This window comes from Citrus sinensis, chromosome 2 (assembly GCF_022201045.2).
Source record: "Citrus sinensis cultivar Valencia sweet orange chromosome 2, DVS_A1.0, whole genome shotgun sequence".
NCBI lineage: Eukaryota > Viridiplantae > Streptophyta > Magnoliopsida > Sapindales > Rutaceae > Citrus > Citrus sinensis.
This window is the reverse complement of record NC_068557.1, coordinates 28,404,867-28,418,374: the sequence shown is the minus strand read 5'-3', so window position 1 is coordinate 28,418,374 and position 13,508 is coordinate 28,404,867. Positions and strand designations below refer to the sequence as shown.

At 35.6% G+C, this 13,508-nt stretch overlaps 3 protein-coding genes across 10 annotated transcripts; 1 reads left to right on the top strand and 2 right to left on the bottom strand.

The window, feature by feature from the left end:
* Window positions 1-611: 611 nt before the first annotated feature.
* On the bottom strand, window positions 612-3,075 carry LOC102621615 (uncharacterized). Its single transcript, XM_006467991.4, has 3 exons — window positions 2,269-3,075; window positions 1,070-1,367; window positions 612-973 (listed from the first exon to the last, which is right to left on the bottom strand). Exons 1-3 carry the CDS (start codon window positions 2,929-2,931, stop codon window positions 903-905), a joined length of 1,032 nt encoding a protein of 343 aa, XP_006468054.2. The 5' UTR covers window positions 2,932-3,075; the 3' UTR covers window positions 612-902.
* A 619-nt stretch (window positions 3,076-3,694) lies between these two features.
* On the bottom strand, window positions 3,695-6,753 carry LOC102621913 (pentatricopeptide repeat-containing protein At1g11290, chloroplastic-like). Of its 3 annotated transcripts, XM_052434644.1 has the most exons (3): window positions 4,479-6,753; window positions 4,193-4,369; window positions 3,695-4,094 (listed from the first exon to the last, which is right to left on the bottom strand). In XM_052434644.1, the coding sequence occupies exon 1, from the start codon at window positions 6,663-6,665 to the stop codon at window positions 4,482-4,484; it is 2,184 nt and encodes a 727-aa protein (XP_052290604.1). In that variant the 5' UTR covers window positions 6,666-6,753; the 3' UTR covers window positions 3,695-4,094; window positions 4,193-4,369; window positions 4,479-4,481. The 3 variants fall into 3 exon arrangements, with proteins under 3 accessions (XP_052290604.1, XP_052290603.1, XP_052290605.1); XM_052434643.1 differs by having other exon boundaries at window positions 4,193-6,753; XM_052434645.1 differs by having other exon boundaries at window positions 3,695-4,087; window positions 4,193-6,753.
* A 143-nt stretch (window positions 6,754-6,896) lies between these two features.
* LOC102622204 (putative ALA-interacting subunit 2) lies at window positions 6,897-11,838 on the top strand. 6 transcript variants are annotated; one of them, XR_003063784.2, is made up of 12 exons: window positions 6,899-7,175; window positions 7,274-7,316; window positions 7,535-7,678; window positions 8,099-8,160; window positions 8,278-8,352; window positions 8,449-8,565; window positions 9,107-9,177; window positions 9,445-9,742; window positions 10,374-10,663; window positions 10,834-10,927; window positions 11,084-11,171; window positions 11,397-11,838. XR_003063784.2 is itself a non-coding variant. In XM_006467995.4 (11 exons), exons 5-10 carry the CDS (start codon window positions 8,299-8,301, stop codon window positions 11,121-11,123), a joined length of 870 nt encoding a protein of 289 aa, XP_006468058.2. In that variant the 5' UTR covers window positions 6,900-7,175; window positions 7,274-7,316; window positions 7,583-7,678; window positions 8,110-8,160; window positions 8,278-8,298; the 3' UTR covers window positions 11,124-11,171; window positions 11,397-11,838. The 6 variants fall into 6 exon arrangements, 5 of the variants coding, with proteins under 5 accessions (XP_024950537.2, XP_006468057.2, XP_006468058.2 ...); XM_006467995.4 differs by lacking the exon at window positions 10,834-10,927 and having other exon boundaries at window positions 6,900-7,175; window positions 7,583-7,678; window positions 8,110-8,160; XM_052434646.1 differs by lacking the exon at window positions 10,834-10,927 and having other exon boundaries at window positions 6,900-7,175; window positions 8,110-8,160.
* Window positions 11,839-13,508: the final 1,670 nt, after the last annotated feature.

Genomic DNA, 13,508 nt, shown 5'->3' with positions numbered 1-13,508 from the left:
TATTATTAATTTTATTTTTTATTTTGTTATTCTAATATAATTGTTAAAATTAATAATCTCCTTAAAGTTAATGATTTTATTTCCTAATTAATAAATATTTTTTAATTTTTTATAATGTATATGAGGATACATATAGAACTATATTAAATATAAAAGTTATTTTTAAAATTAAATTTAAAAAAAAAATTCTTTTCTTACTTTTTAAAATTTTCTCATGTGATGATTTTATTAAAAATAATTTTTTAAAAAATTTACAAATATCAATTTTTTTTAAAAACAACTTTTTTAAATTTCTCAAAAATCTCCCAAAACAAGCCCTACTCTCGAAGGATTGTAATTAGATGGTTAGATAACACCAAAAATTTTTTTTGAGATATTAATAGCAAATCAAATTAAAACCAAAGCGCGGGTTTAGACCATATGAGAATATCTCTTGTTCATTTAATCAATTATTTCCTAATCGTGATATAATCATCCATCCACCAATCACCTGCAGCCCCACTTTCTGTACCTTTTCTGTTCACACTACAGCTTGATTACCTGTTTGTTTGTTATGAAGGAAAATGCGAAGGTAACAGAAAGAAAGAAAGAAAGAAAGGAAGGAGGAAGAATGCAAAATTACGAACGCCCACAAGATTGTCGTCATTCTAACAGCAAAACTGAGAACAGTAACATTAGTATCTTTCCTCTGAATCATCATAAGATGATACATGTACCAAAATTTATATGAACAGCTTTCTCAATCGTCAAAATTGAATTTTGCAGAATTCACTGTGTGGTAAACCTTTGAGGAAACATGTTTGCGCCACTCACAGTTCGTTTCTCAGGAAAAGAGACTCCCCCTCATAAAACCCCTTTCAAATGGCCTAAGCCAAATTTCCTGAATCATCAATTCTTCTAAGTTACGAATCTTCCATGGATGCTTTCTCCTCTCCTTTAGGAGCACTATCTCCAATCTGTGGTCGTTTGAAAGCTGATAAACAAGGAATATAGGGCAGTACTGAGCATCAATGGCAATTTACGTTAAATGATGATAAAAGGCCGGTATACAACCAACAATCAAACTCACATTTAGTTGATGATCCAGCTAGACATGTAAGCCTTGAATTTGTCTTAGCCTCAGCTAATGGAAGCGGCTTCTCCTTAATGGCCATTCGGACATCCCAGACACATATAACCCCATCTGACGATGCCGACGCCACTAGGTATGGATTCTCAGCAGTACTACCACCATCATTCTTAGTGAGAACAACAATACCTTTCACACGGGCAGAATGTGCATCTTCGATGCAATATGCCACCTTCCCACTGTTCGTGTCCCATGCTGTAATACTCCGGTCCTCACCACCAGTGAGTAGAACTCCATTCTGTCAAAGTATAAACTAAGCTCAGGAACTAAAAAGAGCAGTAAAAAAACTTAGCAGGCGTGTATTACCATACAAAATATGATCCACACCGACTAAAAAGCAATATTGCAATTGCGATGGAAGCAATATAACAATCCTACATGTTCATCGATATGCAAGTGGTACTTAATTCTATTCTTGTTGATCCCAACACATCCAGCTTGGTATGATTAGAAACACAGAGCAATGTCATAAAGCAATCTTTCAACATGCAGATACAAAGCAGGCAATGTTGGGGTAGGTAAGAAATGCAATAAAAGGAGCACAACACAGGTCTTTCTCCATCTCAATTACCGATGAGGACATTCAGGATTCCATTATGAAAGAAATGGGCTATGGCTGGACTCTTAAAAAGCAGACTTAAGTATCTCTTTAAAGGAAAAATATGCCAATTTAAATCATTTTATCTTATCTTCCAACATACCTTCTATGTAAGCTTTCTATCATAACTATTCTTCTACGCTATACAAAAATCATTAATTTCACATATATATAAACTTTGGTTTCCTACAACATGCGAGAGAAGACAAAAAAGATATTTAGCAAGCAGCTAGAAAGCCTAATAAATTACAGAGTTTCTGGCTGTCGTAGCAAAATGCACCATTGTCTTATATATGAAGTGACCCACGTAAAAAGCGTTATTTTTTATTACTCATCCTGCAGATAAGAATATCTGAATATGCCATATACAAGGCAATGTGCATTACTATAAGAACTTGTAACTTTGTTATTATTTAGAGGAATTTCAGTTCATCAGTGAAATTCAAGATTGCACAACAAATGACACAATATATAACCATAACACTCAAGAAAACTGAAATATGGCTAGCTCAAATGAACTTAACGAGCCAGCCTAACTAACCTCTCCAGGGGCGGCACAAAGAATCCTTTTCTTGCCATCCAATTCGCAAAGCAACTTTGCATCCTCAGCCTGATGAATCCCAACTTTCTCTTCAGTAACCATAAAAAACTTCTCCCCGCTCCCATCAAACTTAATCAAGCTCGCTTCTTTCCCAATTTTGTGATAAAAACTCCTCCTCCCTCTCACCAAATTCACCATCGCCAAGCACTCGTCCCTTCCGACAGTCAACGCAAGCTTCCCGGAATGATGAACAGCCAAGTCATTGACTCCCTTCTTATGAACCTTAACAGACGTCAAAAGCACAAATGGGTCAGCGTCAAAAATGGAAACGAACCCATCGGCAGAAGTTGAAAAGAGATTGCGAGGGACTGAGAGGTTCTGCGGAGTGTAAAAGGCTAAAGACGTGACAGAGGAAGACTCGTGGTGGTGGATGGCCCCGAGGGAAGATGAAGTGGAGAGGTCGTAGAGGTGGATGGTGTCGTCAGTGCCTCCGGAAGCGGCTGCGGTGCCGGATACGGCGACGGTGGTGATGGGAGAGAGGTGGGCGGGGTATGAGAAGAGCTGGGTAAGGGTTAGGGTTTTTTGGTCTGAGGAATAATGGTTCGAGGGTTTTAATTTGTATCCCCAGATGAATTTTTCATAGGATCCCGCTATTAGACTCATGATTATGGCTCTCTGTGTCTCTTAGTTTGATCAGTTTTGTGAGGGTTAACGAGTGAGAGTTTATTTTAAAACCCTAGGAAACAGGAAATTGAAGGACGGCATGAGGTTTTTTCAGGGTTTAAAGAAAAATGTAGTGCGACTAAAATGCCATTGGAGGATTTTTTTTTTTTTTTAATATTATATATTAATACTCTTTAAGGAAGGAAAAGGGGAAAAAAAAAAACAACTGAATATAACCAAAATTATATGATTTTTTTTTGGGAAAAAGATAATGTGAATTCTCTTTTCCTTTTTTTTTTTTGACAAAAATGATATTATATTGTTAATATTTAAATGACAGCAACAACAACCGTTCCCCCACCCATAATTAGAGATGATTTATTCATTTAACAATTGGACAAAGTGATGAATTCTGTATTTAAAATAAATTTGAAATACATCCTAATTCTTTAGAGATAACCATAACCTGCACCCCCCATAATTAGTCTTTTCAATTAATATTGGAATAAATAACTATCCTGCTTAATCTCTAGTCTTTACTTTACAAATCTAGAACATACAAGCTATAAATATAGATAGAAGGAGAACATTTACTCACAAAAATGACTAATATCATAATTTAAAAGGACAAAGAACAGTCACCTTGAAACTTTCTTGAGGATGAAGCGGAAACAAAATAGCCCCGCTTACAATTAATGGAGGAGGTTGAAAAATAAAAAAAGAAAGAAGAAACGTGATCCAGCGGAGAAGGAGAGGGGAGAGAGAAAAGAAAAGTGTTTGCGTTGCAGAGGATTTTTTTTACACAGAGAGAGAGAGACACACACACAAGTCGGGCAAAAGCGAGATAAAATTCCTTAGTGCTTCCGACTTGTCATTCATTTAATAAATTTGAAAACGACATGACATATAACCGACACTCCAAGGATTTTTATTTATGCCATGTCGTCTACGTGTTGAAACTATAAACGACACGACATACAAATGTAGTAACTTATTCGATACACGAACGATTATTATTCTTCTTCTGGACTGTATCTGATGTTTGGTTGAGCCTTCTAGGATCTTAAACTTATGCTTTCCCTTTGCAATGTTGTTGAACCGAGGTTGAGATCAAGTGGGTGTGTTTGCGACTCTTTATCACAAGATTGAATCTCCGCTGAAAACTTCCAGGGAAAATGAGAAAGAATGTAATTCGAGTTCTGAAATGGGATATAATCTATGATTTTCTCAAGAAATGACTTTGAGGAGTGTAACGTAATACCTTATCCTGAAAACGAATGTTTCAAATCAGATCTCCCTCTTGCAACTCCCTCCTTAAGTTAACAAGAGGAATGATGCGTGCTTGTTTAGTACAAGTGGTCCAGGCACAGAATCTAGTTTCACCTCAATTCTTCTCCACATTGTTACTAATTACCAACTTAATTTTTAAGATTGGCATCTGCAAAATCAAACCACGACCGCGAAAATCAATCTCAGGCATATGGGGTTGCCAAATGGATCAAACTGAGATTTACAGCCGAAGAGATTCCTGCAATGAACACACTTACCATTCAAGAAAATTTTAGTTCTTCAGAACTCTCACGTCTTCCTTCCATAATTTCTAATTCCAGTATCCCTAAAATAGTGTATATAGCATCAGCTTGTGGATGAGATTGGTGAGCTGCCCAGAACTCATGTACAAGCTTTCCTATCTCTATCCAGCTACAGCCAGGGGTCTTCTTCAATCCTCTATCTCTTAGAAAAGTCCTCATTTTTGCAACCCCGTTCCACTTTCCTGCTGCAGCATATATGTTCGAGAGTAGCACATAATTGCCTGCATTTTCTGGTTCCATACTTATAAGCTTCTCAGCAGTGAGTTCTGCAAGTTCAGTCTCAGAGTGCATCTTACAGGCACTCAACAATGGACCCCAAACCCGACCATCTGGTTTGAAGGGCATGTCCTTGACAAGTTCTCTGGCTTCATCCATGTGCCCGGCACGTCCTAGTAAATTCACCATGGAAGCATAGTGTTCCTGGCTGGGTTCATAACCATATGATTCCTTCATCTCTTTGAAAATTATTCGCCCTTCCTCAACAAGGCCCGCGTTAACACAAGCCGTCAATAATCCAAGAAAGGTTATCAGATCTGGTCTCACATCTGACTGCTTCATTTGAGTGTACAACTTGAAACATTGAGACCAGTCTCCGTGCTTAGCATATGCACTAATCATAGAGTTCCATGTGATTATATCCTTAGAATCTATTTTCTCTTCATCAAAAAGTTCCCCTGCCATCTCTATGCATCCACATTTTGCATAGCTGATAAAAATTGCTGTATTAACAGAAGACAGCGAATTTAGACCTAATTTCATTGAATAACCATGTAAATATTTCACATGTTCTAATGCCCCAATATTCACACAGGCTGGCAAAATGTTAATAATTGTTACAAAATCAACTTCAACTCCTTCTAATTTCATCTCAGAAAAAAGTCTCAAAGCTTCAAGAGATTGATCATGAGTTACATATCCTTTGATCATTGAACTCCACGATACAACTGTCTTGGTCTTCACAGAGTCAAAAATCTTTCTTGCATAATTTAAATCCTCACATTCGCAGTACATGTCAATAAGAGAATTATGAACTGACACTTGATAATCAGAACCATTTCTCAACACATTCGCATGCATTTGCTTGCCCCATTCAATATTTTTCATCGTGGAAATTGAAGAAACTGCAGCAATTGCAGTAAATAAATCTGCTCTAAACCCTGATCTTACCATGCACATCAGCAATTCCAAGGATTCTTTCGGAAAACCGCTTTGATAATATGCAGATATCATTATATTCCACACAACACGGTCCTTGTCAGACATTTTATCGAATAACATTTTTGCATCTTCTAAACTTGCCAGTTTTGAGTACATGGACAACAGCGCAGTATTCACAGACAAATCTTTACAGAAATCACTCACAACAGCCACACAGTGAACAATTCTACCTAACTCCAATGACTTCAACTCAACAGTTGACCTCAACAAGTTAATCAAAGTACCAGAATCAAATTCAGCACCCTCCATTCTCATCAACTTAAAAAGCTCAAAACTTTTCTCAGATTTCCCATTTTGGACAGCCAGAGAAATCAAAGAATTCCAACGACTCTTCAAATCTTTAAACTTTCTCTGAATCATTCCTTTCTCATTCTCAAAACCCCCGTCGCACTTGATATAAAACTCCACCAAAGCATCACCCACATCATCAAATGAATCAAACCCCAATTTCACAACTTGCGCGTGAATCTTTTCCCCACTAATAAAATCCAATAAGCAAGAACACGACCTAATAACAAAAGGGTAAGTATCTTCAGCTGGGTACATAGATTGCAAGGCCATTTGTTTGTACACCAAGAGGGTCTTTTCATATTCACCAAACTTAGACAAATTTTTCAAGATGGTGCCGTAAAGAAGTGAATTTGGGCTTGTGATAGAGTTAAAGACTTGTTGGGAGAGACTGAGGAGGCCAAGATTGGCGTAGGAGTCAATGAGGTTGGAAGAGAGAATAAGGTTTTGATGGAGGCCATGGAGGATGATGTATCTTGCGTGGATTTGTTGAAGATGTTGTGGGTTCTCGCAGAGGTTTAAGAGAGAAAAAGAGTGAGTAGCCGTCATGTGTGGCCTTGTTTGGTTGGCGGGAAAGCGCAGGAATTTGACATGTCCTGATTGAAGAGAGCATGCCGGAGGAAGCAAACCAAGCATTTTGGTTATTTCGACCGTAGTTTGTTACTTTTTAATTTCTTCTTTATAAAATAATAATAGATAGTAAAACTAAAAGCTACAATATATAATGGATTTTTATTTTTAATTTTATATGAATTTACTAAGATTTATCTGATTTTCTCTTAATTAAAATACACTTTTTAATTTCTTCTTTACTAAGATTTATCTGATTTTGACGTACATTTTAGATTTTATTAAAGTAGAAAAGAAAAAGAAAATCTTTTTAGTGGGGGTGGGGAGCGTACAGGAGCAGGTATTTCCGTTATTCATCGAATTATGTGTGTGCATTAATCAATCAATATCACAACAAAGTCGTCGTCGTCGTCGATTCGTCTCTCGCTCTCTCTCTTTCTCGCTTGTCTTATACGCGCACACAAAGAATATAACCAAAGGCCTGCGCCGATTCCAATTCATTCCAAATAAGCAATCCCAAAATTGCAACAATATAATATAACTCCGACATAGCGGCCATCTCTGCATTCTGCCCAGGTAAAAGATTATGCACAAACTCCCCTTCTCTCAATTGCTTGCATTAATTTACTTTTTTTTCTTTTTGGGTATGCGTTTGAATCGATTCGATCCTGCAGCTGCCCAGAGTCTTCTATTAAAGTTCCCCACTTGAAAATCGCGGTACGATTTTCTTTTCTCTTAATTTTCTTTTTCTCCTGTTGGGTTGCCAAGACAATGCGACAACTTAGTTTTGCAATTTTTCTGATTGTTCGCTACGCTACTGTACTGAGCTCTAATACTAGTAGATTTTTAAGTTATCTCAGCAATGACATCCATGATTTAAGAGAAAAAGTAATTTCCGGACTCAGGGTTGTTCATTCTTTGTGTTGTTTCAATAGGCAAATTCTAGAAGAAGAGACTTTGCTTTTCATTTGTTTGAAGGACAGGGTGGTAGCTGTAACTGATGGAAGTGGAGGGAGGAAATACCTCGGCAAATGATGCGGTAGCCCGAAAAATCCCAATTCAATCAAGACGAGCAAAAGGTTGTCCTTCTAGTTTCTGTTACTTTAATTCATTCTCTGGCTTTTCAGGAAACAATCACGGTGATTGCTGACCTACCCATCTTGTTCTGACTATTATGTGTCAAACGAAACTACTTGTAATTCTATATCACAGTTAACATTGAAGTTCCCTGTAAAGTTGAACCAGAAAAATTGACAGAAAGCCTTTATCATTCAAGGATCCTGTTAGTGCCTCTGAATGCTGTGTTTAGATGAAATATAGGAAGTAATTAATTTTATAGGATTGAGTTTTCATTACCTCTTTTACTTTTAGTTGAAACTTAGATGTTGTCCTAGGAAGACATTTCCAAGGAACCTGATCACTTTGTGAATAATTTAATATGATTTTTCAGATTTGATAATGTTAGAATATAGTATATCTCATTATGATTTGTTTTGTAGTTTTTTATCAGTTTACACAACAGAATCTTCCAGCGTGTAAACCTGTTTTGACACCATCCTGGGTAAGTAATTCAGATATTTTCTGTTCTTCTCTCCTTCCCCCCCCGCCCCCCCGCCCCCCCCCCAAAAAAAAAATTATTATTGTTCATTATTGAACTTCGTGATGTTGACATTTGCAGATTGTTACTACATTTTTATTGATGGGTGTCATTTTCATTCCCATTGGGCTTGTCACTCTTCGTACTTCTCACAGTGTAACTCTCTATATGCACTTTTTCATATAATGCGGCTCTCAATTGCTTTGTGTTGAACATATGCCTGTTAATAATCATTTCATATATGATTGATAGGTCATCGAAATTGTGGAGCGGTATGATACTGAGTGTATCCCTGAGAAATTCAGAGGCAATAAGGTGTCATACATCAAAGATAGCACAATCCTCAAAAATTGTTCTCTTTACTTAAAGGTTATTTTTACCTCTTGGCTTTGATTTCATCTTTAATAGGAAAATTGTGGAGGCATTTTGAAGCCCTGTCTGAATGAGAATCTTCATAATGTTTTGAGGGTGCCTTCATCCAAAGACTTTTCTAACAAATTGTTTACTTTTTATGTCTACAAGCAATCAAAATTTCCGTAAATCTCTGTGAAGCCTTCACGATTCCAAAAGTACATTCAAGTGTCACATGTCCATCAACTATCCTAATCTTCATGCAATTCAAAGTTCTGAAAATTCTATTTAGATAGTTTGGACTGAGCAGTTAAGATTACTTTACTGTTACTATCTTGATTATGGCATAAGGAAGATATTTGAGAGCAATTAGGTGATTTTTTTCTTCTTTAGGGAAATGTAGCCAAGATCTTCAATCATTTACTACGTGTCATCTTTTTAGAAGTTCTTTATTTATACTTTTGGGCTCTGTCAGAAATTTATATTCGCCAGGATAACTTTCATTTTTACTCTTTCTTGTTCACATTTGTTCTTATTCCATTCACGACTTGCCTTGTAGGTTCCCAAGCATATGAAAGCTCCAATTTACATCTACTATCAACTTGATAACTACTATCAAAATCACCGACGGTAAAATTCTCTGACTTAAAATCTCCAAAATACTGATGGACCAACCATGGAAGTGTGTGTTGATGACATGGATTCTTATAAGGGGGCGACTGAGGATTTCTTCCATTAGTTATGCTTTCAATGACCTAAAATTCAACAATCATATTCCTCAATTGTCGTTGTGATTGACTAATTATTTTTTAATTTTGTGAAACCAAATTCCAAATGATCTTTGTTTCTGTCTCTGCATTTTATTCCATTTTAAACAGACTCCTTGGTGTTTTCCAGGTATGTAAAGAGCAGAAATGACCAGCAGCTCTTACATGGATTGAAGTCCAATGATACAAGCTCCTGTCAACCAGAAGACTCCAGTAATGGTCTCCCAATTGTCCCTTGCGGGTTGATAGCCTGGAGTTTGTTCAACGACACGTTCAAATTTATCCGTGAGAGTTCAGAATTAGTTGTAAATCGGAAGAACATTGCTTGGAAAAGTGACCGTAATCACAAATTTGGAAAGCAAGTATATCCCTTCAATTTCCAGAATGGAACCTTCATTGGTGGTGGAAGTCTAGATCCAAGTGTTCCTGTAAGTTGTGCTGTAAAATTCATTATGCAACACTTTTCTTTTCTGATTTGTTGTTCTTGAAAATTGTCCTACACATTAATCACTTGCAGTCCCCGTCCTTATCTATCCCAATCTTAGAATTCATGCAGCATTTTTCTTTTGCTTTTAGCTATATCCTTATAAACCATATTCTGGATTCACCAGGTGTACTAAAATGACAACAGTATCTTAAGTAATTAAAATTTGAGTGCAAATATTAAAAATCAGTTTATCCGTGAATATTGCCCTTCCTTTTTTTTTTTTTTTAAATATTGCAAAAGTTTGGAAGTATATCGTGATTATGCAAATTTCTCATAATACTGTCGAAGTTCAGAAGTAGTATAGCAGAAATGGGCATTCGACCAAGTACCTCAAGGGACAATTTTTTTCCTTGTACTTTGTCTTAGGTTCAAAGGCATATGATAATACCAGATCAGATCTCCTGGATTTACAGTTAAATAAATTTCTTTGCCTGTTCCCATCACTTCTCATACCTCCAGAAGTGGAATAAAACTCTTTTTTTCTATACGATCTATTCATTTAAAGCTCACTAATACGGCTTTATCTTTTCTTGCTCCCCCTTGGATTTTGGTGGGTGGGCTGTACCAATTAGCTAAGTGATCAAGAGGACCTTATCGTTTGGATGCGCACTGCTGCTCTCCCTAGCTTCCGAAAAATGTATGGAAGAATTGAAGAAGATCTGGATGCAGATGATGTGATCGCAGTTCACCTGATGAACAACTACAACACATACAGTTTTGGTGGGAAAAAGAAGCTTGTTCTTTCCACATCTAGCTGGTTGGGTGGAAAAAATGACTTCCTTGGTGTTGCTTATGTCTTTGTTGGTTCTTCTTCTATCATCATCTCTCTAGTCTTTATGTTACTTCATGTGAAAAATCCAAGGTAATATATCCGGCATAATTCCTTGGATTCTCTGCATATTTATCCTCTAATGCACCTAAAGCACGGATATGCATTCATTAATTGGAAATGTGAAGAATGTTCTTAAAACTGTTTATCACTCAAACACAATCGGCTGGAGTAAAAGCTAATACATGAATCTATACTTGTAGTTCATTTGCTGGAAGATTATCTTTTCCTCTATAAAGTTAGATTTATGGAATGTTAATTCTGCACTGATCTCCCTTGGATGCTGTTCATTACTTCGTAAGGTCCTTTCCTCTTTGTTGGTCGATTTTGTTCTTTGACCGTGTTAATACGGAAACCAAACAATATCATCACACATAGCCCATGTAGAATTTTTACTCCCCATTGTAGAAATAACAAATGCAATTTAACTGAAGCCTTAATCTTTATTTGTAGGCCTTATGGTGAAACAGCTTATTTGTCGTGGAACCGATGAACCATTTCCATATGCTGTTGCTTTTGAAATTATAGCTTAATTTAAAAGGTTTCTTCCCATCTTTCCTATTAGTCTGAATTTTCAATTGTTCATTTTTTTTTTCTCTTTCTTTATATTTTCATTTACATAATGTACTAAAAAAGAGACTTCGCAATTCATTTTCGTTAAATATTAGTGAGTTGAATGTTGCAGTATTAGTACAATATCCATAAATAGCTAATGTTGAATGTTTCTCTCTAGTTTCCTTGACAGTTTGATGATTTGATTTTTCAGAGGAGAGGGAGAGTGCCTGTGACCTCTTAAGTCCTTCCATACAAGCGTTTTGTTTCTGCTATAATGAGGTGGAGATATTATAGAATTTTTCCAATTCAAAAATTGGCTCGTTACATGCAAAATAGCAAGTATCTTGTGAAACTTCATTACATACTCATTTGCCCTCCTCGCTTCTGGACCTCAAGTGGGGATGGCAACAGTGTATATCAAGGCATTCAGTGAGTTGACAGTTGAAACTTAAGTAGTTTATCATTCATACATGTTGATAAGATCCTTTCATTTTGCAGCAGTGAAGATAGCATAAGCTTACATGTATTTTAAATCCGGTTTACTCTGTGTACCTATTACCAAGGGATTTTCTTGTGGTTCAAATATAGAGCAATTACACAAACATTGATCAGTATCAGTTACCTGAAGTGGAGTAAAATAGCGGATTCTCATATTATAAGTGGTTATGTTGAGATATTGATTTCTAGTTTTATTTTCAATTTAAATGAATCTTCATTATGGTTGGAATATCTTTTGCCAATACTTGGAACCAATAAGATAGAATGATTTTCGTTTAAAGATTGAGATTTATTTTTTTAATAAAATTCTGAAATTCTCCAAAGTAAATAAGCTGCCTCAAAATCTTTTAGGCATAGATGATGACTTGTTAAACAAACAAATATGCAGCAAGATCTGAGATTTGTGCAGGTAGAGAGGAAGAGGAAGAAGAAATACACCATTACTAATGCAAAATTAACAAGGCATAACTACTAAAAAAGTCGACAAAAGAGGAAAAGTTTTGGTACATTAATGAAGCTTGGAGAGTTTGATGTTACATGATATGTCTGTATAAAAGGAGATAAGAGACGACAGATACAAATACAGGAACAAGAACCATGAACTTGACGATTTTGTGGCCAGCTTCAAGTTCTTCGATTCCAGCTTCTTCAGCAATGGTCTCAAGCTTTGGACATTTCGAACATTTCTGATGAGAAATCATAAGGGTTGGTACTGCTCTTTCGCCCCAGTCATACATGCAGATTCTGTTCACGTCCTTCACCATTTTCGTAACTTTCCAGGATTCTCCTCTTTTGGCTGCAAACAGATGAGAAACAAAATGGTGCTGCTGAATAACGAATCGTTGTTTCTGTGATTTTTTTGAAGAGAGTTTTGTGTGAGTTTTTGTATTTAAAGAGAGAGAGATTTGTTAGTAAAGAAGCAAAAATAGGAGGAAGTTGGCAACAAACATAGAGAAAATGGAGGGTTCTTTTAATTACGCGTCAGAAAACGTTTGAAAATGTCTGTATCTAGTTGTGTTTTTCTACATAAAAAGTAATTATTATGATCAAATTAGTGTGTAATTCAAATTATTAGTACATGTTGATTGTTGAGAAACAAACGTGCAAATAAAATGGAAATTTGTTTGCTGTTGAGCTGCAGCCTTAATCTAGATGGGGTTGTAATGGATAAACTCCAAAATTTAGATGGCCAAAATAAAAATGTTGAAAAATGAAAGGGGCCAAACATAAAATTAACATAAAAATAAGTTTTCTGTCAATTACACCTTTCATCTCCCTGTACGTTTGTGTGTATTGGGGATGAGATTGAGAAGGCTAGCATTTTATAGGGAAATGTATTTTTTAAGTCACAGTTATCGTGGAAAAAATTATAATTATGAAATAAAAATTAATAATATGTAATAAATATAATTTTTAAATAATAATTTTGATAAAATTATTAAAAATATAATAAATTATTTATCATACAAGTAAAAAATTATATCAATATATTTTTTAAATTATAGCAGTTAGTGCTTACCAAATACTTTAGTACTATAACTTTTAACCTACAGCTGTCCAATTTCAATCCCAAATGCACCACCGAATCTATTTTGTCATGTCTATTATACTATATCGTATAATAATTTTCTTACATTAGGGAATCTTTATTAAAAATTATATATAGAATTGATAATAGGTTAATTATATGCTAACTATAAGCTTTAGTATTGCTGCATAATTACGATTTTCATATCAAACTGGAGAAAAATAATTGGAAGTACTAGTAACTAACTAAGTACAAAACTTTAACCATATATATATATAGAGAGTACATAATAAAAAC